The following is a 25,685-nucleotide window of genomic DNA, read 5'->3' on the forward strand; positions in this document are numbered from 1 at the left end:
GTCCTAGCTAAGCTGTAGGTACTCATATTACATCAGCTCTAGGTGTGCAGGTTGCACTTTGCAGAAGAATCCATAAACTGACTTACTTTCAAATACACGATTTGTTCTTGGACCTGCACTTCAAAACTGGAGTGGGGGGAGGAACAACACCCTAACAGGACAACTCTCTTCTTCACAGCTTGTTCCCCAATTAGTTCGTATTCTGAAGAACCTTATCATGTCTGGATATTCACCAGAGCATGATGTGTCTGGGATCAGTGACCCCTTTTTGCAGGTAAGAACTGATGCAAGGAGGGATTGATATCTTTAATTCTAGTATGGTGTTTTGAAACTTGTGTGATGAGGTGGTTACCTCAGGGTAGCTGTGTTTATTTTAAGTTTTTGTGTCTTTGTTGGAGCTGATTGTGCAAATGCTCTTCATCTACCTTAGTGGAAGACACGTGCCTTAGTTTAAACAGCAGTTGTAGTGCCTTATCATATTATGTGAAGTTGTGACACAAGGGAGAAGCAGCAACACATGTTGGTCTTGCAAGTTGTCGTGGTTTAGGCCTGATTGGCAGCCAACCACAATGCAGCAACTCTCTCTCTCTTCCCCTCCGGCAATGAGAAGGGACAGAGAGTCAGGCTTGGGGTTCAAGATAGGACTGGGATGGGGAAAAATCCCCCTTTATGATCACGAGCAAAAGGCAGACTCGTTAGGGGAAGAAAAAAAAGAACATCCATTTATTACAGACACTAACAACACATAACAGAGTAGGACAGTGAGAAGCATTGCCACATCTTGAGAACACCTTCCCCCCACCCCTCCCTTCTTCCCGGGCTCAGCTCTGCTCCCGATATCTCTACCTCCTCCCCCAGCGGCGCAGGGGCAGGGAATGGGGGGTGCAGTCAGTGCTGCCACTTTCTTCATCTTTGGTGAGGGGAGTGTCCAAAACTTGTTCCTCCTGCTCCATCGTGGTCCCCCTCTCACAGGAGACAGTCCTCCACAAACTTTCTCCAACTTGAATTCCTCCCATGGGCCGCAGCGTTCCCCACACCTCTCTGTCATGGGTCACTAACTTCCTCCGACTGGATTCCCTCCCACGGCTGCAGCCCTTCCCGAGCTGCTCCGGCGTGGGACTCCCCCACATGCTGCAATCCTCCCAGCGCTGAATTACAGCAGCGGGGCTGCCTTTTCCCATGAGACCCCGGCCTTCTTCGGGCACAGCACCTTGATCAGGCGAGCAGGAGCAACAGGCCGTAAATCAATGTCTGCTCCACCGTAGATCTTCATGGGTGGCGGAGGGGGCCGCCCTGCCGTCTCACCACAGGATACAGGGGGGTCTCTGCTCCGGCACACCTCCCCCCTCCTTTCTTCCTCCGTTCCTCCACTGACCTTGGTGTTCATGCAGCTGCAGCAACTCCTCCTCACAAGTCCGACTGCCCGATACCACGTCCCTTCTTAAATACGTTATCGCAGAGGCGCAGCTGATTGGCTCAATTTCCCAAACAGAAGTGGAGCTGGGGGAGCTTCGAGAAGCCTCCCACAGGGGGCCGCCCCAATAGCCCCCTCCCCTGCCACCAAAAATCTCCACCACTCACTCAACCCAGGACACAAGTGTGTACCTAGTGGGTAGCGAGGGTACTCTTAACAATTCTAACTAGTGGGAAGAAAATGAGCACAGTGTAAGACTTTTCTTGTTGGTAAAGGTCTTATTAAGGATAAGCATTTTGCTTAGGAATGGAAATCAGCAGCTTGTTTTGCTTCTTTGCCACTCCTCGGGAAGTGTACTCGGCATTTCATGGCCCCCGTGTAAAATGCTGCCATCCAATGAGCTTTTCTTTATTTTCTCAAATAGGTACGAATCCTGCGGTTACTAAGAATTTTAGGGCGAAATGATGATGATTCTAGTGAAGCAATGAATGATATACTTGCACAGGTGAGATCTGCAAGGGTTGATGAGCAGCTTAAACTTTTTTTGTTTTTTTAATAATTAAAGCAGGATACAGCTGCTTGCTATGCTGGATTGAATTTTGCTGCAAGGGACGTGTTCATAGGTGTGATGCTTGGTTGCTAGGGATTGGTTAGTTTCACTGCCTGTTCTGCAGAACAGCACAAAGGGGATCTGGTTTGGATGTGTTTCAGTCACTTAATTTGTTTCTTTTCTACAGGTTGCCACTAATACAGAAACAAGTAAAAATGTGGGGAATGCCATTCTCTATGAAACTGTGCTGACTATTATGGACATAAAATCTGAGAGTGGACTGAGAGTAAGTTGCCTTTGCTATGTCCTTTTGGGTTTTTTTCTAAGCTTGTTTTAGAGTAATTTGTGTAGATGACATGAAGCAAAGTTGTTTGGGTGAAACATAACTCTGCAGTTGACTCTAGATAAGACTGTAGCCTCTTCAGAAAGTGGTGCTTGGTTTGCTGTTTTTTGGTTTTAGGTTTTGTTTGTTTTTTTTAAGTAACAATATTAAAAAAGCTAAACTTCCTACAGACTGTGTTCCCTTGAGTACAGGAGAGAGCCAGTGCTGTGTTTATCTTAGCTTTTCCGCTGCTTAGTCAGCTTCTGGAGTTCTTTTGTTACGCTTTTGGTCACGAACTGCAATGGTAACTTTGAAATGCTGCCATTAAAATCATCTTGAAACAGTGAAGATGACCAGCAGCTTTTTTTTGATCACTGACCTTCCCTAACTCTTTCTGCAGGTGTTAGCCATTAACATCCTAGGCCGTTTCTTATTAAACAACGACAAAAATATTAGGTAAGTTGTATGAAGTGTTTTTTGGCAACACCTAGTTTAAAACATCTGTGAAGCAAGTACAGAAAGATTATGCTGAATTAGAATTTTTCAGGAGACCGTATTGGCAAGTACTGTTATTGGGGTTAGTATGACGGTCTAGCTTGCTTCTTTCTTGGTGCATTCTTTTCTCTCTGCAAATCTTTACTGTGGCCTTGCCCTTCTTAGTTGATGAGTCTGGTTATATGATCTAGTTCTTAACGTGTGATTTCTTAATCTAGTAAAGAGTTTTTTCCAATAACCTGTGAATCTCCTGTCTTGTCCCAACTGGTCTGCGATGCTACTCAAATCAGAGTTGGCATTGGAGATCTGACAAATCAGGCAAAGACTGTGTTTTTTCTGATTGTGTGTTGTTGGCAACAAGGAACTTTGGTTGTGCTTTGATCACTATGAATCTGGACATGAAATTGCTTCAACTGCTAGAATTAAGTCCCATCTCTAGGTACGTTGATTGCAAATCATGGTGGAAGACTCCAGCCTTGGGAATTGCTAGTTTGAGTGTATGATCTACAGAGGTCTGATCTTTAACTGTCTTGATTTTTCAAAATCTTTGAAGACTGGACAACTGACGTGAACCCAGGAATTGGGACAGGTGCTTGTCCAGACAGCAGGACATTGTTAGGCATGTTATAGTTTAGTATGGTAACTGACCTTTGAAGACAGGCCAGGCAGTCCCCTGGAAGATTTCCGTTTGTTACTGAGTGCAAGAGCCCTGTCCTGTTGCAAAATAAGGCTAATTTTTAGGGGGTGTGTCTGTGCATAGAAATTAAATGCCTACTGTCAGCTATTTATTACCGTATGTCCTTTTTGCAGATACGTAGCTTTGACATCATTGTTGAAAACTGTGCAGACAGACCATAATGCAGTACAGCGGCATAGAAGCACAATTGTGGACTGCCTGAAGGATCTGGATGTCTCCATTAAAAGGTAGTTGAAATATCAGGGAAATAGATTCCCAAGGCTGACAGCTTATGGAAAGTGAGCAGGGCATAGGGAAAAATTACAATAATCTTGGGGAACTGAGAGACTAGTATTAATGCATAGTATGGTTCATACTGCAAAGGAAGTAATGAAGAGGTTGTCCTCCTTTGGGGAGCTGCTTTTACATTTTATGCATCTTTGGAAAAAAAAAAAAAAAGATTTTTGTTTGCTGAATTTTTTCCAAAATGAAGTCTCAATAGAGATCAGATTGTGTGCTTACAACAAGATGGAAAGCCTCCATAAAGTCTGATCTTATTCAAAGCTACTCTGACATACTGCTCTTCTTTTACAGACAAACATGCAGTGCCATGTTGCCTTGAAGCAGTGTTAAGCCATTCAAATAACGTATTCTAGATGAAATTTGATTATGCAGTGGTGGAATTCAGACTGAACTTGATTGTTCAAATTATTTGCTTACAGACCATGTCCTGTTATGCATTCTTGGTGTTTGTTTGTCATGTAAATAGCAGTATGTTGCTACTTCTCTGGGCAGTGGGAGAGCTTTTGCAACCTTACTTCTTACTACAGGAAGACTTTTTTTCTGATACTCAGTCTAAACTTCTTCCTCTGTTTCTTCTTGTATGTTCATTTTACTTATGATAGCAACTTTTTCCTGTTTCTGTCAGACACTCATAGATACATTTGAATTGTTTGATCTCACTTGCCCACCTTATATGGAATACTGCTCTTCTAACTTGAGGCTTTCATCCTGTCAGTTGCTTGCTCTTTCTTTCAGAACTCTTTCTCATTGTTACTCTTTCTGTAACTGGTGGTCTGAGCTCAGTGCAGCATACAGCACGTCAGTGATGGGGACAGTTGTATCCCTGTTGCATCTTGTGGGATCCACTGCAGGCCAGAATTTCGCTGAGCACTCGTCACATCATGAACATACTTTCAAAATTACTCAACCTCTTTTTTACATCTTGTCAAACTGATTAGATACGCCACAGATACTAATTCTGATAGGCTTTCTTCAAATTTATGCCCATCTTTGAATCAGTTCTAGATTTTTAACAGCACTGTTCAGTAATATGTACAGAATAGGAAAGAAATTGGATGTCTTGCTTCTGAAATCTAGTTTTAACTGTTATGTAATAGGTATCATGTAATCTATTTTTCAGTTGCGATCTATCCCAAAACACAAATGTATATCCTACATGCTGAGCAAATCAGGCTGCTGTTGCTGTTTAGTGCCATAGCCAGCATGAGGCTAGGTTGCGGAATAGCAATGCCCCATCTAGATTTTGGATAGAAGGCAATGAAAGCATTTTATTGGTGCCTGCTGAGAAAATATAGGTATGCTAGAAATGCCAGAGCTTCATGTCTGAGTGCTGTTGGAGGATGAAGCCTTTGAGTGATCCATCAGCAGAGCATGATGTTGCCATGCTGACACTCATGCTGCTGACAATGCACTGTCTTAATTGAAGCGATACATTGACTGGATGTCAGAGTCCCCAGGAAGCAAGTGTCAGGGGCTTGGACTCGAGGAAGAGATACTGTGCCTGGTTTTGGTTGTCTGAAGCATGGTCTGTTACCATCTTTTAACTACTGCAGTGCATCTTTGGTCCATGTAGTATGATTCAGAATGGCTTTGCAATTTAATTCAAGTATTTTTGTCTGTCTGCTTAATATGATCAAACTACATGATTAGGAACTTCATGACAGAAATGAACTGTGTAATATGATTGAAGGTAAGCAATAAGTGCTGAGGTAAATGCCTGGTATGAAGATTACAGAGTACTTCTTTGCACCTGCAGTATTGATATGTCTGATATAATGTGACTAAAAAGTTAAACATAAATATGGAAAACTTAAAACCCACTAGAGTTAGGTATAACGAGTTGGGAACTAATTGGAGGAATGAAAACAATTCTAATAATGGTATAGGTCTTCAACCAGCCACAGATCTAGATGATGGAAGGTAACATTTTAGTTATGTATTTCCACCCTAATTCTGAAAACGTCTGTGTCTTCTAAGTCCCTGGGTATTAGTTAAGTAAAAAGCAAAGTAACACATTTGCAGTTCAGAATTCTCTAGAAATCCTCTTACTACAGTAACAACTAGGGAGATGTTGAGCAGCAGTGCTGTCTAGATGCTTCCATATTCTTGAGAACAAATAGCTTGTGCCCAGTACTATTGGATTGGGTAATGTGCCTGGTCTAAGTTGATGTTTCATGAACACTGGGAGAATACTATATGATCAGAAAAAATAGCTGTGTCCGAGTAGTGGTAGGTTAGCAAGCTTGACACTGGAGCAAGACAGAATCAGGGGGACTGCTCATGTGTTTGCTGCCAGTAAATATATGAAAGGATGACAGAATAACTCACGCATATCAACATGATGATTTTAATGAAAATTGCTAGAGTTAAGCACACATTGAAGTCTGATCTACTTGAAGAAAGTATATATTACAAAATTGACTTTAGGCATTTTGACATAATTTTGGATGTAATCTGTTGCACAACAAGCAGTACAAAAATCACTGTACACATGTAGTTCAGCACCTATCCAGATTTCAAAAGATAACTGAAATGGAGGAGGAAGTTTTTGATGTGCTATGAGGATCTTTCTTGTCTTCTAGTAGGCTATCTCAGTGACAGGCAGAGAATAAAGTTCCTGACAGTATGAAGAGGACACAACTTGGAGGTCTGGGTTCTGAATTACACCAAATACTCAATTTTAAAGAATAGTCGGGGTTGTTTAGTGAGTCTGTTTTAATGCATGTTAACATAACTAATTGCCAACGTTGTACAGAAATCAAATTTTAGAATAGTCTTAATTCAAAAAACGTCAAAAGAATAGGAGAGCTGCGCTAGAATCAGCTACAGAAGATTCAAGTAGAAGGGCTAAGGACTAGCTTCTGACCTGTTGGTGTATACTTTGAGGAATAGCAAAGAGCCAATATGCTGTCTAGTTGTGGTGCCAACTTAGAGTGGGGAGAATTGGATTCTGGAAAGAGCACCAGGGTAATTTTGAGTTTTAGAAATCTTACATAGTCTAAGAGGATACAATAAAGCTTATCAGTTAATATTTGAATTTCTACTGTATTTGAATCTCTAATATATGGAGATCGAAACAGGTCTCTTCTGGATCCCTAAAGCTAGAGAAAGTGTGTTGTAGCATGAGTTACTTATTGCAGTTGTGTCAGAAATGGATCATCATGCAGTTACAAATACTTGCACAGTCAGATCTTAGCACTGATGGACTCTGGTTGTTGAAAGATATTTCTAGCCTTTAGTACATCTAGATAGGTGTTTGAGAACATCCCACACCCTCAGTCCCCCTTAGTTTTTTAGGGGGGTTATATTTATTATTTACCCACGAGCAGGAAAATACTGGTGTATTTAATGTGAAAGGCTGTTCTCATGGGACTAATAAATGTTGTGCTGCTCTTAATTAAAAGGTAAGTACATTTGAGTAGCTGGACCTGTTTCATTATATTTTTTTTTTTTTTACTTCACTAGGTGAAGATACTTTATTGGTTTTCTGTCTCTTGCCCTAGGCGTGCAATGGAACTGAGTTTTGCTCTTGTTAATGGGAACAATGTCCGTGGAATGATGAAGGAACTGCTGTATTTCCTAGATTCCTGTGAACCAGAGTTCAAGGCGGACTGTGCATCTGGAATATTTCTTGCAGCTGAAAAGTATGGGGTCAACTTACTTGCTATTAATTTTTTGCATATCCTCAATTACGAGCATTTTGTGTATTGCTTCTCCCCTTCCTTAACCACCCAAGAGAGGATATGCTCATCATCATCTTCTCCGTTTCCTGATCTGTGTGTGGTTTGTCAGTTTTAACCCACTCAGAGGAACAGGACACACGAGTGTGTCCCATATGGATAGTCCTCATATCACTAAATCAGTATAGTATATTGATTTCTGCTGCACTTTGGAACAGGTATTGTGCTGACATCCTGGCCCTGCCCTTCCCCTCCTCGCACACAGATTGTCTCTAGTTAGCTGTATGGGTGAGATGATCTCATTACGGTCGAGCCATAGTAATGAGCAGCCTGACTTTGAAGTATTGTATATGCAAGGTATGGCTGGGCTATATTATACGGACTTGTATATTCATTCAGCTTTTCAATGTCAGCATTAATACAAAAAAGTCAAAGAATGTGAAGTGTGTGGTGTTTTGTTTTGTGGGGGTTTTTCTGTGTGTGTTTTGTTGGTGTGTGGCCCCCCCCTCAGAAAAACAGTGGGCCAGGAAGTAACCGTATGGGGAGGTTCTGGTGATGATGGGTTTCTTGCTGGTGTTGAAGGCTAGCAGTTATTGCTCTAACTTGTTTTCTTAATTTTGTCAGATATGCTCCTTCCAAACGCTGGCACATAGACACAATTATGAGAGTCTTAACAACAGTAAGTGAAATTGCCTCTCTTGTGTATGACTACGTAAGATTTTTTTTTTTTTAATTGTGTAGGAGTCTGCTGTAAAGGCTGGCCGATAACAAATGCTCTTGGGGAAGTGTACTTATACAGTAGTGACCCAAGGCAGCCAGTCAGAAATATGTAAACTCAGTATATATGACTGAGTGCTTTTTTTAGAAGAAATGTATGATACCAGAAATGCACAAGAATACAGTGAGTAGCTGAGTTTTTCTACTGCACTAATCACATTAGCTTCTAAGTTAGGACAGCTCTTGTGTTGTCTTCGATTCCAATAATACAGTGCTTTCAGGGGAGAATGAACACAGCCTTAAGTGACTTGCAAAGAGAAAAGACGTGAAACAGTTTATTGGAATCTTTCCAAGTTGAGTTTATCATAGCTTTTTAACGAAACAGTATCAACAGCCTTCTAGTTCCTCTTCTTTTGGTTTAATTAATCTTTACCTACATGAATTTCTTTATAAACATCACAGCTGAAGTGGGACTGGAGCAGTGTTTTGGCAAAGAAGAGGGAAGAGATCTTGATAATTTGGGTAGGCAGTGTCTTCCCTGAGGCAAAGGTGTGGGAAGAGAATTATTTTATCAGTATGAATGTTCAAATTTGGGAAGTTCATCAAGAAGCGAGTCTGGCTTACGTACTACTTTGCCATCCTGAAACAGAGAAAACTAGATTCCTCTGAACTGAGAATTGATTTCCATTAGAAGGTTGGCTGTGAGAATTGCTCTCAGATGACATCCTTCAATAAAGTAACTTCCATCTCTTGGCTGCCGGAGAAACCATTTATAAAGTTGTATTCATGAGACTGACTACTGCATGCTCTTTCAGATAAACATCCTTTTCAGTTTACCAGTCTTACAAGAATTAACACGGAAAGGTGTCATCAGTCATTGTGGTGGGTTGACCCTGGCTGGACTCCAAATACCCCCCAAAGCTGTTCTATCACTCCCCCTCCTCAACTGGACAGGGGAGAGAAAATAGAACAAAAGGCTCGTGGGTTGAGAGAAGAGGACAGGGAGAAATCATTCATCAACTACCATCACGAGCAAAACAGACCTGACTTGGGGAAATTAGTTTAATTTATTACCAATCAGATCAAAGTAGGATAATGAGAAATAAAACCGAATCTTAAAAACACCTTCCCCCCACCCCTCCCTTCTTCCCGGGCTTACTCCTGATTTTCTCTACCTCTTCTCCCCTCGGCAGCACGTGGGGACAGGGAATGGGGGTTGTGGTCAGTTCATTACATGTTGTCTCTGCTGCTCCTTCCTCCTCAGGGTGGAGGACTCCTCACACTCTTCCTTGGCTCCAGTGTGGAGTCCCTCCCATGGGAGACAGTCCTTCATGAACTTCTCCAACATGAGTCCTTCCAACAGGCTGCAACTCTTCACGGGGTCACAGCCTCCTTCAGGTGTCCCCCTGCTCTTGTGTGGGGTCCTCCACGAGCTGTAGGTGGATATCTGCTCCACTGTGGACCTCCACAGGCTGCAGGAGACAGCCTGCCTCACCATGGTGATCTTCATGGGCTGCAGGAGAATCTCTGCTCTGGTGCCTGGAGCACCTCCTCCCCCTCCTTCACTGACCTTGGCGGCTGCAGAGTTGTTGCTCTCACGTATTCACATTCCCCTCTCCTGCTGCAATAGCTATTGCCCAGTTACTTTTTCCCCCATTCTTAAATACGTTATCCCAGAGGTGCTGCCACCATCGCTGACGGGCTCAGCCTTGGCCAGCGGCAGGCCCATCTTGGAGCTGGCTGACATGGGCTCTGTTGGACATAAGGGAAGCTTCTAGCAACTTCTCACAGAAGCCACCTCTGTAGCACCCCAGATACCAAAACCTTGCAACCCAAGCACAATACAGCCATCTTTGGCTAGCTGGATTCTCCCTTAGTTGACCTAACTGTCCTCACTTAATTTCCTTCTTTTTCTCTCAGTACCAGAGTGCCTAAACAGAACAGGTTTTGAACAGTATATATCTTCCTTTCAGTGCCAAAGCTGTGTGATTGTGTATTGTCCCACATACTTTCCTGGCCTTAAAGTGGTCTTTTCCCTCTGAGTTTTGTGTTCCTGTCCTCTAACCAGAGGGATATGCAGTCAAGTTCCTGGGTCCTGTGCTTATTGGCATAGTGTCTGGCTTTGAGCAAATGATTGAATAAGCTGTGTTCTGCCCCCAGAGTGTCTTTGCCTTAAAGCCTTTCATTTAACAGAAGTCTTCTGTGTTGCTTTCTTGTTCCTTTTGTAGCACAGGATTCTTATGTCCTCGTTCTATCTTCTTGGCAATTTCAGGATATCTGTATTATGGATTTCTCTGGGTACTGTTGAGTTAATTGGGGAAAGTATACTGTCCTGTACTTGTACCTATCTGAGTCTGCTCAAAATCAGCCATAAAGTGCTTGGGGATGAGGAGGTTGATTTTTATTTCCATGCACATCAGGTGTCTTCGTGAAGGATATCAGCAGATGCTGGGTGTTCCTGGGAAGCTGGATGGTGAAACCTAACAACAATTGTTCTTGCAGGCAGGAAGTTACGTTCGTGATGATGCTGTTCCCAATCTGATTCAGCTAATAACTAATAGTGTGGAGATGCATGCCTACACTGTGCAGAGACTCTACAAAGCCATCCTTGGTGACTACTCCCAGGTAATACCAAATGTGACCAGCTTCAGTTTTCTTGTTGTACTGCAGTAAACATATTTACTAAGTATCTCAAGGTAAGTCAACATCACGCTGTCTAGCTCCAAGGGACAGATTGCAAAGGAGGCATGTCTTCTGTAAGTTCATGTAGTTCTTATTTTCTCTAATTCTCATACGGAATTCTTGATAAAATCAAATATTCCTGTTTCTTCTGCTGTGGAGAACTTCCTCGGCTGGAAGGAAGGCTAAGCTCGCTCTGGGAAATTATGAAATTATGATGGTTTAATTTGTCATACAGGCATTCATTTATTTCTGAGGCATCTGACTTTTCTTCTAACAGCAGCCCCTGGTGCAAGTGGCCTCTTGGTGCATAGGAGAGTACGGAGATCTTCTGGTGTCTGGTCAGTGTGAAGAGGAGGAACCAATACAGGTATAGCTTGGGAAAGAACAACTGTGTACCTGGCTGAGGCTGGAGCTGCTTGATGCTGGCTATGTGAGGAGAGTGCTTGAAGCAGTTACTTAGCACTGGTGTTCATGATGGTGATGGACACTGGATAGGAATCTCCTTCCCATGTTACAGGCATAGGCTGCATAAACACTCACTATGAGGAATGCAGCAACAATTGGCAGAGTGGTGTGGTTTCAGTGCTTTAACTTGCAGGGTATCAGTTAGGGTTTTAGCTGTGTATTTTGGTGATAAACCTGCCCTTCAACATGTGGAACAGGAACTGTATTTTAAAACTAGTATAGTATTTGCACCTAGATGCATCTATCACGTACTCTCTGAACATAACGCTACAGGCTCACAAAGTTGCAGAGGAGGTACCATACACCCATTAAGCAAGAGACAAGTTTTTACAGTAAGCCCTGCGAGGCTTGCTGCAAAGTTTCTCAGCCTAACCTTTCTGTACCTTTTCAGGTAACAGAGGATGAAGTTCTTGATATTTTAGAGAGCATCCTGATATCTAATATGTCAGCATCTGTTACACGAGGCTATGCTCTCACTGCCATCATGAAGCTTTCCACAAGGTTCACCTGCACTGTCAAGTGAGTTCTTATTGATGACGTGTTGCACACATATTTGTTGCAAATATGCTGGCATCAGTTGCCTTCAATAGAAATATTCCTTGGACATACTCTGTTTCTGTGGTTTACAAGAGTTGTCTTGTTATTTGTTAGCTTTTTACTGTCCTCCTTTGCTTGCAGTGTGAAAACTTTCACTGCTTTGTACTGTTTTCTCTGTGGATGTCCTCTACTATGTAGGGTCTCAATCCATGTTGCTGTTGCTTGAAAAATCCCTAATGGGGAAGATAAGTCCATACTTTCTGTGGAAAGTAGACTGTTCTTTCCAGTTTCTTTTTTGGATGATGGAGAATGGCTTCTGGGTGTGGGTAGTTGAGCTTTCTTATGATACGCCTTGTGGTGGTATATTAATCACCTGCTGATGCTGTCACATAGACACTCCAGTTCAAAAATGTTGCATAGACACTCCAGGAAAACAGTAGTGACTTCTGTTTTAAATGAGTTACACAGGACACGTTTTGGGCACTGGATGACACATGCTAATCCCTTATTTATTGTTGCTAATTCCATGGTCTGTTTTTTTTTTTTTGTTTCCCCTCTGCCCCCACGCAGTCGCATTAAGAAGGTAGTTTCCATTTATGGCAGCAGCATTGATGTGGAGCTACAGCAGAGGGCAGTGGAATATAATGCACTTTTCAAGAAATATGATCACATGAGGTGAGTGCTGATGAGTTTTGGTGTTTGAAAAGGATCATCATAATCTACTCTGATCTCCTGTGTATCACACGTTGTGCTTTGAGAACTTTGGTGATTTTGGTAGGGTTACAGAAGAACTAGAATCCCTCCCTCGTCTGTAGGTGTAGTGAGTGTTTTAAGACTTTCTCTGCCGAAACATTTGCCCTACTTTGAGCTTAAACTTGACTAATTTTTACTTCTAGGTGTTGAATCTTAAATTTGCTAGCTGAGTGTCTGCAGGTAGCTTTTACCATGCTAGCATTGCCACAGTCATTGGGTTCAAACTGATTTTAAAATGTCTTTCGGCATAAGCATGCAGAGATCCATTGACCTGTCACCCTAAGCTGTGCTCTGAACTTGAGATAATTCTTCCAACTGTTAATACTTCTCAGTTTTTCAGAACATCTTTTTAATTTACTGTATCTTCTTGTAGTATCTGTTTAAAATCTCAGATTCTGCATGCAAAGGGATACTGTTTCACTGTACCACTCAGCATCCCTGTTCTACAATTTGTGAGCACGTTAGCCTCCTTATACCTTATCATTGAGAGGACTCCATTCATCATTGCTTTGCTCAGATGATTGTTTCTTTGAGAAAGTTAAACCCCTGCTTTGTTGCAATAACTAAAGCTGTAATTCTTTGCAGAATAGTCATTAATCTCCTACATGCAATAGTTAATTGTTGATACATGGAGGCATCACAGATTCTATTCAGTGAGGATCATAAGATCGGAGGAGATCTTCCGGGGATTAACTTCACTCTTGATAATTTTCCATAGGATTCCATTGGATGGAGGAGCATCCATCTTAGAGTCTAGATGAGAGTACAGAGAGAAAGTGGATGCCGCAGGACTAAATGTTGTTTTTGTAGGAGCCTCCAAACCTTATTTCAAAGGCTCTTCACAATCACTTTTTTCCATAGTTACCATCCTGTTCACTATGTGTAGGACACAACATCTGTGTGATTTGCTCTTTTCTCTCCTCCTATGGGATCTGTGCAGCAACTCAAATTGCTCTTGGAAAGGTCATGTTTAAAAATAAGCTAGGATATGTGAACTATTTAGGGCTTTCCATGAAGTCATATGAATGAGTTGAGAAAAATGTAGCATAAGAGGCTTTTGATCAGAATTGACCATAGTGGACAACAGTGTCTGGCAATCAGTTGGCTTTTGATCGGATGGCAGTTTATGCTATTCATAGTTTTGGGAAGCATTGCCATTTAGAAAAACTTCTGTGAACTTCATTCAGTTTTACAAGAAAACATCTGTATTCCCTCTCCCTTACCACCCCACCCCACCCCCCCACCCCCAGTATATTCTGGTGTTCATTACAGTGTACAGGTCAATATTTAATAGTTTCTGCACATTAAGACTTTGTTCCTGGTCAAAAATGTGACCCATTGTTAGGTTTATTGGCACTGGAGCGCTTTTTCAGACCAAAAGATGTGTAGACAGTGTGGCTTACCACTATTATGTGCAGTGCTTTGTGGCTTGATCTGCAAGGGTAATGGTCTTGTATTACAGCCTGGTTTACCTATGTTTTTGGTTTGATGTCAGGATTCTGGATCCCATGCTTCTTCAGTCTCTGTGTCGTTTCAGGAGGGTACTCTCAAGGGCTGAACTTAATCTCTTTGGAAACCAAACTTGGCTAAATGAGAGCACAGTGATTTACTTTTCCAGCTTTGTCACCTGTTCTAACTGGTTAACCCTTCTGAAAAGTCAAAGTCAAATGAGCTGACTCTGACTGAACTGCATATGGAACGGAACAGTCAAGCATCCCATGCCTGCAGTTAATCCACCGTTGCTCAATTATTTACTCCTTGCCTTTGGGTTTGTTGTCCTAGCCCCACAGTGGAAACTGTCAAGTGCTAGGAGAAAGCAGGAGGGCTTGTTTGGCTTTCAGCTGTTAGTTAATGTATTTACACTGGCATAGAATGCCAGGGATTGCTTCTGACTAGCTTAAGCTGTGATGCAGTCTTACCATTCCTCTGCACCAGAGCTAAAAGGAAAAGGCAGGTTGCCCTGTGTATATTATCTCCTGAATATCTGAGTATTTGGATTGGGATCCAGGATGATGGCACAGTGTAACTATGTCAGCTTCTTTCAGGCCAGCCCTGCTTGAGAGAATGCCAGTAATGGAGAAAGTCACCACAAATGGCCCTACTGAGATTGTACAGACCAACGGAGAGACAGAGCCAGCAGTACTGGAAAGCAAACCTCCACCCTCTGGATTGCAGCCTGCTAGCCAGGTAATGGAAACTGATCTAGGATAAGTTTCCACTGCCTGTCAGACCACACTGCTAGCCACTGCCAACAGTAAGCTGAGACCATCTCCCTCCCCCTCTCTGCCTCTTTGCTAGTTCTGGCCTGGTGATGATTGCATCATCTCTCTACTCTGGTGCTAGTGTCAAGAACAGGTGTGTGGAAGAGATCATTGTGGGGAGTGCAAGAGCAGGGTGGGGTAAAGCATATATCTCACAACCTGTCTTGGTGTGCACAAGCTCCATCCTTCTCTATCTCTGTGGTCCCAAGGTCTCTTGTGGGGTGTGAGACCATTGCCAAACCAAGAACCTCTCTGGCCAGCTGTGTTGTTCTATTGAGAGCAAGTAGAATCCATTACATTTGCAAGTTGAATAATTATTGCATCCACTCTCTCATTAGGCAAATGATTTGTTGGATTTGTTGGGGGGAAGTGATATAACACCTGTAATCCCCACTGCACCTACAAGCAAGCCAGCCTCTGCTGGTGGAGAGCTCCTTGACCTCCTGGGAGACCTCAACCTAACAGGTGAGCAGGCTGCATCTCAAAAGTCTACATTCTCAGTCATGGGGTGGAATGAGCACTGGCTAGATCCTCACTTTCTATCAAGTCCTAGTCTGCACGCTTAATTTTACCCAGTTCCATATTAGCATACAGGTAGGAGTCAGGGAATGAAGTCACAGGTCGACTCTGCATGACTATCTGGTGAGACTTGAGCATTTTCATATTCTAGCCTGGGAATGCTGTGGGCCTTTCCAGAGAGCACTGGGAGATGTGGGGAATTCATTCTGTTTGAATGCCTTCTAGTTCAATAGTAGCCAGTCCTTGATAGTGAAAGCAGAGAAGGGGAGGTTGGTGATACAGATGATTTGTACAGCTTCATGTAAAGGAATATGATATGCAGCAGTTGATCTTTGGAGGAGGAGTAATTACTCTTCATGACAGCTAAGTAATAATCCTTCAACATTTCTTGTAGGTTCTCCAGTATCTGCCCCTGCGCCTCAGATAGCACAGCCTCCATTCCTGCTTGATGGACTTTCGTCACCGCCTCTCTTCAATGATGTTGCTGCAGGTTAGGGACACGTAAATCCTCAGCCTAAGGTGCCACAGCACTCAATTAAAAGATGAAACAAGGGGTAGTAAAAAAAGGGGAAATTTGAAGGTGAAGTGTGGCACAGCACTGGAGCAGGAGAAGGGAATGTGTTTAATCTCCAGAAGAGTTCATGTCTGGGGTAAAGTAAATGCATTCTATGATGTTGAGAATGATCTCCAGATTCTGTAGGTCTGCTGCTTTTTTGTTTTCTACAGGAATCCCCTCAATTACTGCATACAACAAGAATGGGCTGAAGATTGACTTCACCTTTGAGAGATCAAACACCAACCCTAGCGTCACTGTAATCACGATACAGGCCTCCAACAGCACAGATCTGGATATGACAGATTTTGTTTTCCAAGCTGCAGTACCAAAGGTAGAGCCACTGAGGGCAACTGCAGTGATAGGTTGAGGGCCAACTGCAAATACTTCCTGATCAGTGCTTTCATGTAGACCGAAACTTGCAGCATGGTAAACAAGGCTAAGAGCTATTAATAGGTTCTCTTAGTGTTCAGTTTGGTCATCTGTTTCTAGTCTGAAAGTGAATGTTATAAATGCAATAGAACACCCGTTCCTATCAGATTGGACTACTTCTGCTTGGACAAAATCTTGTTTCAAAATCACTACTTCCTCGGAATGTTGCTAAACCATACGCAGAAAAATGTTGGTTAAAAAGAAAAAGCGACGACACTAATCTTTCCCTTTATTCTTAGAAACTAAGAAATATACCATGTTCTTCACATCTATGAATACATGAAAAAGTCTTCTGAGGCTATTAGCTGCTTAGAAAAGTTTAAATGAGTCCCCACATGGTGATTAGTGAAGGTCTTCATTTAAGCAATGAATTGTTTCCATTTGCACTTAGTTGCAGCACAAAATATGGAAGAAAGATATTGCCTGGTTTATAGTAGAGCAGATCGTTTAAGCAGAGCGTGATTGGCATGTTTTTCAAGTTAGGGAAAATACATTCACTTCTGGGAGTTTCGCTTCTAACTTTAATTCAGATAGATTTCATACCCGCTGTAGAAAGGAATTAGGGAATGAATGGGCCTCCTGAAGTTACAGGTGTGCTTGAGCAGTCTTGACTCTTCCTCTGCATTTGACACTTGAAATAGTGCATCACTATTGATCTTGGTAAACTACGGTAAGCCCTCACCCCTAGTATTTGTGTTATCTGGATCTTATGTAAAAAGCAAGTGGGCCAGTGAATATTTTGTTCTGTACAGGTAGGGAATTGAAGAACTGATTATTCTTCATTTCCTTGCTTTCTCTTGGTGTAAACAAATCACTTTATGTTCTTACTTGATTTAAGCATCAAATTGTTTTCTCTTTGTCCTTTCTTCAGACATTCCAGCTGCAGCTCTTGTCTCCCAGCAGCAGTGTCATCCCTGCATTTAACTCTGGGACCATCACACAGGTCATTAAAGTCCTGAATCCACAAAAGGTGAGTGATTCCAAGAACAGATATTAAAGATATTGTCTTGGAACTGTGCATTTAGTAGCAGTTGGTTAGGGATGCATCTCTGACGGGAGATAGAGTGTGATGGTAGTGAATGATGTGTTTTAATAAGTCATTTTGGTTAGGGATAGGAAAAAGACAGGAGGTCCTGGGCATGGGTTTGGCTTTCTGTTTGATTGTACTGCTAACACAGATTCACAGCTTTATCTTCTTGAATTCGTGAATGTCTTTTGCATCAGAATGGTTGTTAAACAAGTTTTTAGATGGCCTTTCTAGAGGAGCTCCAACCTAGTGTTTGTTATAAAAGCGATGTCTGAAAGTCAAGCATCTTGCCATATAAATATATTCAATCTTTGTTCTTGCCGTCTGCAACAGTGTTACTTGAAATGTTTGTTACACAAAAAATAGATTGATCCATAATCTTAACAAAGTTGTCTGTTTTCTCAAGTGGTGTCATTTGTTTTTAATATGATGGGTGTAGTTTTAAACAGTTGACGGAAAGAATCTTGAGGTGTGATTTAATCATAATTGCATTAGTTTTACAGTCTTCAGAGGCAGGCTTCAAGACTGATACAACAGATGAGGGGAGGGAGCGGTGTGGCCCAAGTCCTCCTAAAGAGGCTTTGCAAGTATTCAGATGGCATCAGAAAGAAAAATAAAATTTCTTCCTTTGTGGGACACCCTTAAGATCTTAACCGTATTTAAGAACTTAAAACATAAGTTTTTCGTAGGCTAATGCTTATGTACTGCTCTAGGTGTTAAGTGTTTCTGCTAGACTGATGTGCAAATCAGAAAAATTCTCAAATCTCAACCCATGACTTCACTGAAATGGCTGTCTGGTGCATAGTTTTTGTCGTTTTCATGCATTTCCCCTTATCTCAGTGTATTGTGCTCTACTCTGCCTATATTAAGGCACAAGACTAATTATTCTCTTTGTCTTGTATATGTCTGATATGAATTTCTCTTTGGTGTTGTATAGCACCCTTCAAAAATCAACTTGAAAGTTATTTTCTGAACTTGAGAGAGTTTAGGAGTTTTCCTATAAGGTACCAGAAATTGCACTATATCCACCTCAGATGGGACCCACAAGGTGAAATACATCTAGATGGTGGGATGCTGTCTTGTTGGAACACCAGAACTCCTATGAACACTTCAGAATACAGAGGTGCAAAATAGCGTTTTACTAGTGTTTTACTACCCTCTTCTCTTGCCTGCTGGTTTTTAAGTCTTCCACCTCAGGCATTTGTGCATCTCTTGCTGCCCTTTAGATTGCTACTGCTTCAAAGTACAGCTTTGCAAGAACCCTGTCCATGAGATAGTGTAGTTACCTGCAGTGCTCTGAGGGAGGCAACCTTGGAACAGCCTCGCTACTTAGGAGGTAGCTGTTTGTCTTGTCAGTGTTGCAAAAAAAAGTCTGTTCACCTGGATATGGACCATCATTATGCTGGATTGAAACAGATGGCCAGATTCCCAAAACACCAACAAATACCAGCCAATAACAAAAATGGACCCTGATTATATTGATCTATTAGTGACAAAGCGTAGCTTCTTTATCCTGAGGCTGGCCAGAGCAGTCATTGTCCTACTTTCTTCCCTCTGCTATCCTTTTTGCATATTTCCCTGTAGGTATGGGGAAAAAAGCCAGAAATAGCCAACTTTTTGCTTTTCCTTTTAGTGTTTTGGGGAAACAAATTTTTTGGGGGAGAATAGGGAAACTTGTCTTGGAGCATGCTGTGCTCTAGCTATTATTAAGGGCCACCTAATATCTGGATGACAGCCAAATGACAGTCAGACAACTTCTGAGCTATTCCATCATTTACTCACAGCAGGAGGAAATGTTCTTAGAGACTCCGTTTCCAGTCTTTTAGGCTGTTTCATTCACAGCGCTGCTGGGCTATGCAATACTTGAAGTTACCAGGCTGCTTTGAGTGAACAGCTAGTATGGGAAATAACACCTCTCCCTGCGAGCCCAAGTGCATAGCAGCAGAATCCAGATCAGCCTCCAGCTTCCATCCATTGTTAACTGGGATTTTAAGGCAATTATTTTTGTATTGAAGGACTTCAACGGTTGTGAGAGCAGGGCCAGTGCAGAGAGATGCGGGTAGAAGCTGTGATGTAGCTTTTCTGAGAACTACAGTGACCAATCAATGTCCCACCAGATTAAGCATTTATCTGCAGTGTCATAGCTTACGCTGCACATCCCTCCAGCAAACTCTTACGATGAGGAAAGGTCCATGTTCTGTATTCATGGGCTAAGGGAGGGGAGCTGATGGGGGGGATTCGCTGACCTGTAATGAAGACCTGAATTTGTTTGTTTTTTTGTTTGTTTTCCCCTTTTCTCTTGTAGCAACAACTACGTATGCGGATCAAGTTGACGTATAATCACAAGGGCTCAGCAATGCAGGATCTAGCAGAAGTCAACAACTTCCCCGCTCAGTCTTGGCAGTGAGGCTCTGGCACCATTTTATTCTCACCCCACCCAATCAAAAGAACTCTGGGAAGAAGGTTGTGATCCTTGGCAGTCCCCCAAACTGCACCATGGGCATGGGGAACAGATGAGACCTGCTGATGAGGAGGAATTTTCCTGAAGTGATTGCTGACTTTGAAGCATATCTGTTAAGACTAATCTCCTCTCCTCTGCTGATGAGGCTGGCGGCTTGTGGAGGCTACTGTGCACTCCCTCACACATGCATTCACAGCCAGAAGCAACATTCCCTTCTCTCCTGCCCCCTTGCCCCCCCTGCAAAGAAACACAGCCTGGTTGGAAGAGAAGTCTGGAATTTCTAGCAGGGAAACTTTCTTCTCTCTGCAGCACGTGAATAGCTGCCCTTTCTTTCTGCTGTCTTTTTCCCCTGGGGTGGGCAGGGTGTGTTGTCGTTCATTACTAGCTGGATTCCTTCAGGCACTTTCATCTGGGGCTCAGACTGGGGACCTGGGGAATGTCAAGCTGCCCTGCCTCTTTCTTCTTGTATCCCCTATGTCTGAAGGGGCTGGAGGCTTCTTATGGCCTATTCAGTGCATTATTGTATACACCCACCTCTTAGTTACGTGATACATACCAAGAGCAAGTTAGGCCTCAGGTGTTCATCTGCAAACCTGGGACAGTGCAGGAAAAGAGGTGCTGGTGAGAGCTGATAAAATTGCTTTGGTGCTGAACTTGGAAATGAAGACCTTACACTTGAATTTTATTTCTTTCCATCAGTAGCTACAGCCATGCAGATTCACAGTCTTCTGTAGCTTCCCCAGAAAGTGTGATTATGTATGAGAGATGTAGAGATCCAAGGAGCAGCTGGTTTTCTACCACAGACGGTTTCAAAGCCTTTTAACCCATTAGTAGTTGTTTATGGGTAGAAAAGACATAATCAATTTTGTAGATCAGTCTTTGAGCAAGGGTTCTGTTCCTGCTAGGAGACTCATCAGAGACTATTCTGCAAAGTTGCTCTTCCCAGTTATTCCAGACCTTCTCCCCAATTTAATTTCCAGAGCCTGTTGTAGACCCCCTGGATTCCATTTGAGTTACTTCTGACTGGGATATTTGTGTTGTATCTGTAATATTGGCACTGAAATAAAGACCATGCGGTTTAAAGATACCTTTTCCCATTTTGTTACTTAATTGATCCTTGTAGTTTACTCCTTGCTCCCCTGTCAGAGAAATGTGCTAGTTCAGGTTCAGACTGAAAGTAACTAAAGAGTTTTTTGAATGGAAGCCAGTTGTTTGACTATTTGGGTCCAAAGATGTGATGTTCAGTACTCTTCTAATCTTACAGAAAGCTGTGTTCAGTTATGCTTCCTAGTGTGAACTGTTTTTGAGGTAGTACAGTTCTGTGAATTCTCATGGAGGCTATGTATGAGACATAAAGCACAGTGTGACAAAACTATTCAAATGTTCAGCTCTCTTCGAGGAGGAGGAGGAGAGGATAGATATTCATCCACGAGTGTGCTGGTAAGCTGAAGGTACTCCAGATTCCAACCTAGTGCTTTTTCAAAAGAAACGGATGGCACTTCTGCTTTATTTCCATTCTAGGGCTTTCCAGATAGTGATCGTTCAGTGCTCTGATGGGAAGGTTAGACACAGCTTTTTGCGTCTGCCAAAGTGCTAACACTAGGCTCCAGTCCTTGCCAAAAACATTGCAAGAGCGGTGCACAGTGTACTTAGGGAAAATTGAAGACCTATTCTGCCCTTAAATTGGAAGCAGGAGACCACTAAAGGTTGTTCAGTCTGCTTTGGTTTTGACAGCATTAAGTAATATAATGTAGGACTGTCTGTCACTTAAGTGCTGATCTGTGTAGTGGAATAAGTTTAGCTTTTCTTGGAGGGCATTTTTGTTGTCTTACTGATTATACAGGTTTGGGCCTTTGGGTTAGCAAAGAGTTCTATTATTCTGCTGGAACCGGTATCAGCATGGGGTTATAAAATCTAGGAGGATGATGCATGATTTCCTTAAGTAATTTTGGTTGTGGCAGGTTCATGCCCTGGCTATCAGTGGTGAGGAAGATACTGTGCTTCAGTGAGAAGCATCATGAAGCAGGCAGTCTTGCAAAACATGGCTGAATCAAAGCCCATTTGTAGGTGCTGAGCATTTACCTTCATTGCTTTCACTGCAGTTGTGACTATTCACCACCCCACTAGCTCAGACTCCTTAGTGTTGAAGGCTGAGCATGTTGAGTCTAGACTACAGTGAGCTTTGATGGTGTCCCAAAAACAAAACTAATGGAAAGTCTTTGCCTTAGTTCCTGATCTCCTCATAAGCTCTCCCATTCTCCTCACAGAATTGTACGTGGTCACTTGTACTGAAAGCTGTCACGCCTCAATCTCCATTTGTTTTTACTGAGAAAGAGCACTGGTGCAGAAGATCAGATGGGGAGAAAGAAGTGGTCTTTCACCTGGCCAGTTGCAGCATAGTTGGGAACAGGTTATCTTGTCCCTCTTGCTGCACTTGTTTTCTGTCCTCTGGAGCAGCTGTGTTTTGTTGTTGGTCTCTGTTAAGTTTGTAGGGTAAATTCCTACCATGTTCTTAGCTCCTTCAGTCACTCCTTTGCACAGTGTTTGTGTTCTGGGAAATAGGCACTTTGTCATATATTTCTGAGTTGAGCTGAAGGAGGCAGTGCATGTACTGGAAATGCTTTTTACTTGAAGCTATCCCTGGGCTTTGAAGTACTCCTTTGGAGCAGCCAAACATTCCTGTTATCCTTGGAGCTCTTGCCCTTCCCCGCTAAGAGATGGGCTACTAATGTGTCAGAAGGAAGGCCAGGTTTCACACGTTCCCATATCTGCAATACTAGATACCACTGCTTGCTCCTTGACCCCTAAGTGCATCTCTTAAGATCTGTACTGCTGCTTTGTTTTCTCACTGTACTCGCATGTCCACATCAGAGGCACTCTGAGGATAGAGTGAGTCTTTTTTTCACAAGTTGAATGAAACAGTTCTCACAGGTCTGGTCAACGTTCTCCTTGCTTCAGTGGTAGGGGAATATAAAGGGAGCAATATACAGACTTCATGGCTAATCTTACTAATATGTGCTAATATTACTAATATCTGCATTGGAGACTTTGGAGCTAGGAGAGATTGAATGTCTGTTTTTTCAGCTGAATGTATTTTGAGTCAAAAAAATGACAGAATAGTGGCCATAATGAGCTTGAAGGGGGAGGAGACATGGGAAAGTCCTAAGATTTTACTTTGTCCAGGTTTTGATGGGACAATATATGGCCTTGGACAACCTTATGAAGCAATAGCAGTGAGGGGACTGCCACTTATACATTACCTTGGATATATAACTCAGAAGATGCTGAAACAGCTGGGAAAGGTGACCTAGTGCCTTCCCCAAGGCTGGTACTAGCTGCAAGATGGAGCAGCCAAGATAGCTGCTTTTTTTTTTTTTTTTTTTTTTTTTTCAGATCAGCTGGTGCGCTTTCTATGTGTTCATTTTCTACTTGGGGCCTGTGAGGGAAGGACCTACCGGACTGCTTCCCTCTGAACTTTCACTCTATTCCTGTATATTCCTTTTTTCCTCATGGTGTAATTCACATTTTACAAAGAGCCCCATCACACCTCTTTGACAGTATAGTTTAAAAAAAAAAAAAAAAAAAAACAAAAAAAAAAAAACAAAACCAAACCCAACACAGAACCCCAGCAAACCCAACCAAATTTAAAGTAAAAACATGCCACTTAAGCAGGGAGCCTGGTGGCATTCTAACTTCTGCAGACCTATTTTTGAGATGTGAAAAATTTAAATAAATGCTGAGTCTTAGGTGAGTGAGGAGCATAACGGATGTAAACATTTACATGGGATGCATTAGACTTCTACTGTGTGTATTGTCTTTTGGTTGAAACAAATTATGAAGTGACTAATAAAATGAGTCAATATTCAATGATTTAAAACTGTGCCTTGTTGCTTTTTGCAAGTACAGTGGGATAGGACTTACTGATTCATAATGTTTTGCCATGACAAGGTCAGATGATGTGAAATAATTGATAAGGGCAAAATTTTAAAAGCTTTCCAGGAAACTTTGGAGAGTAAAATGTGTAGACAATTAGCAAGTACTTAAACAGTCATGTGAAATACCAGCCAGAAAGAAAGCTTGTCAATTACTTGCAGCAATACTTGTCCAGGTGCTGGAAAGGTGTGATGAGATCTGAACACCAGAAGTTTTTCCTTGGAGCTTGCAGCCTGCCCTTGGCGTTGGTTATGATTCCCTTGCCAATTAAAAAGCCTCCTTTCATGCTCCATGTGCTGTTGGGACAAGGACTGTTGTAATCTCATTGTCGGTTGAAGCAGTGCATGTGCCTGCTGTAAGGTTCTTCCTTGCATTTTCTAGACACAGTAACATTTTATTAGATAACTTTCCATGTGTTTTCTAACACATAATTGCACTTCTGTCTGCAAGGTACAATCTCCTCTGTATTGACATGTGTCCTTCCTTTATGGAAATTCTTTTGAGGCAAAGTAGTGACAGAACTACAGAGCTGTAGCTGGAGATCCATTTTAATTGTGAAGCGATGAATATATGATTTATTTTTAAAATCATCTCATCTTGTGTGTATAGTCTGGAAGTGTTAAGAACTAGGTGGCATTTCCTGTGACTGCCCTGGTTCAATGACGTGAATTAATACAGAGTGCTGGGGAGCACTTTTGACCTTGCTGGTAAGATGGGTTGTTTGTCAGTTCCTTGTTTTTAAATAGGAGAGCCCTCCAGGTACCAGGGAATTCAGAAATGGCATCAGAAACTGCCAGTTTGTGTTAATGAACGGTCAGTCATCTTAGGCCCTGGTTCTGGAGTGGGACAGACCACGGGGAAGCTGTTCCTTGGTGTTCATCCTGTGTGGGGGATCTAAGCCCGGGGCGGGCTGCGTGGGTGACGCCGTGCACATCGCGTGTGCTCAGGAGCAGGTCCACAGTGCTGTGTAGCAAAATGCTCAGGTAAGTGAGGAAGGTAGGAAATATTTGAAGGAAACATGTAATAGAATTTAAAGTGTTTGGCACAGTAAAATAATACCAAAGGTGAGAATCTGGAAAGCATGTCCGAACTTAACTCTGAAATAAGACCAGGAATTAGTGTAGCAAGAAATGTGGTGCTGACAGGATAAAGGATGTTTAAGACTGGAACCATTGGTGATTATGGGGAACATGGGAGGCTTCTCTTGTTTTTAACGTGCTTGATCCTGGTCAGGCATTAACAGTAGCTGTCTTAAAACATTTATCAAATTCCGGTAAACTGCACAGTGACAATGGCAATTATTAGCAGACAATAGTTAAGACTGCCTGAGCTAACATGATTGAACTGCACTGCACTGGAAGAAAGATGATGTTCAGATACTTGGCTGTGCAACTCTGGGCGACTGATGGTAACGGACACTCTGGCGGTAAGCTAAGGAAATGGTGTGGCAGACCGTTTCAGAGTATACGAGTAAGCATTTTCTTCTTTCCTCGTCTGGTTAGTAAGATTCTTAAGAAGCAGTTGTATAACTTGCACTAGTGAAATTACATAAAGACGCTGCTCCAGGAGCTTTGTAATCTGCCGCTAGTGCGGACGTCCTGTGCCGAGTTGCTCAAAGCTTCTGGAGCGTCTCGACCGCGGCCCTCACGGGGGCCTGCTCGCAGGAGGCACGGGGCTGGGGCCGGGGCCGGTGAAACAGCGCGGCTGGGCAGCGCTCGGGGGGCCCCCTCCGCCTCGGGGGGGCCCCTCCGCCTCCGGGGGCCCCTCAGCCTCCGGGGCCGCGGCCCAACCGCCGGTTCTGCGGCCGGGGCGGGCGGCGGAAGCGCGGCCGCTTCCGGGGCGGGCCTTGCGCGCAGCCGGGGCGGGGCCGCCGCCGCTGCCCGGGGTCTCGCCGTCCGGCCGGCG

General features: G+C 42.8%; 1 protein-coding gene and 1 non-coding gene across 4 annotated transcripts in view; both read left to right on the plus strand.

Moving 5' to 3' along the window:
* The window catches only part of AP1G1 (adaptor related protein complex 1 subunit gamma 1), a 47,394-nt gene extending 26,460 nt beyond the window's left edge, over positions 1 to 20,934 (plus strand). For all 3 annotated transcript variants that reach the window (XM_032981772.2, XM_042797346.1, XM_032981771.2), the window contains 17 exons: positions 179 to 274; positions 1,839 to 1,919; positions 2,152 to 2,250; positions 2,687 to 2,742; positions 3,592 to 3,705; positions 7,264 to 7,404; positions 8,065 to 8,119; positions 10,660 to 10,782; positions 11,117 to 11,206; positions 11,696 to 11,823; positions 12,412 to 12,516; positions 14,640 to 14,781; positions 15,194 to 15,320; positions 15,769 to 15,864; positions 16,101 to 16,261; positions 17,231 to 17,329; positions 19,692 to 20,934. In XM_032981772.2, coding sequence (XP_032837663.1) covers positions 179 to 274; positions 1,839 to 1,919; positions 2,152 to 2,250; positions 2,687 to 2,742; positions 3,592 to 3,705; positions 7,264 to 7,404; positions 8,065 to 8,119; positions 10,660 to 10,782; positions 11,117 to 11,206; positions 11,696 to 11,823; positions 12,412 to 12,516; positions 14,640 to 14,781; positions 15,194 to 15,320; positions 15,769 to 15,864; positions 16,101 to 16,261; positions 17,231 to 17,329; positions 19,692 to 19,793 — 1,815 coding nt within the window. In that variant the 3' untranslated portion in view covers positions 19,794 to 20,934. The remainder of the gene's footprint in view (positions 1 to 178; positions 275 to 1,838; positions 1,920 to 2,151; positions 2,251 to 2,686; positions 2,743 to 3,591; positions 3,706 to 7,263; positions 7,405 to 8,064; positions 8,120 to 10,659; positions 10,783 to 11,116; positions 11,207 to 11,695; positions 11,824 to 12,411; positions 12,517 to 14,639; positions 14,782 to 15,193; positions 15,321 to 15,768; positions 15,865 to 16,100; positions 16,262 to 17,230; positions 17,330 to 19,691) is intronic.
* On the plus strand, positions 5,087 to 5,173 carry LOC116958899. Its single transcript, XR_004405536.1, has one exon. It is a non-coding gene; the product is annotated as a small nucleolar RNA SNORD71 (small nucleolar RNA).
* Positions 20,935 to 25,685: the final 4,751 nt, after the last annotated feature.

This window comes from Tyto alba, unplaced genomic scaffold (genome assembly GCF_018691265.1).
Source record: "Tyto alba isolate M040663 unplaced genomic scaffold, T.alba_DEE_v4.0 Super-Scaffold_26, whole genome shotgun sequence".
NCBI lineage: Eukaryota > Metazoa > Chordata > Aves > Strigiformes > Tytonidae > Tyto > Tyto alba.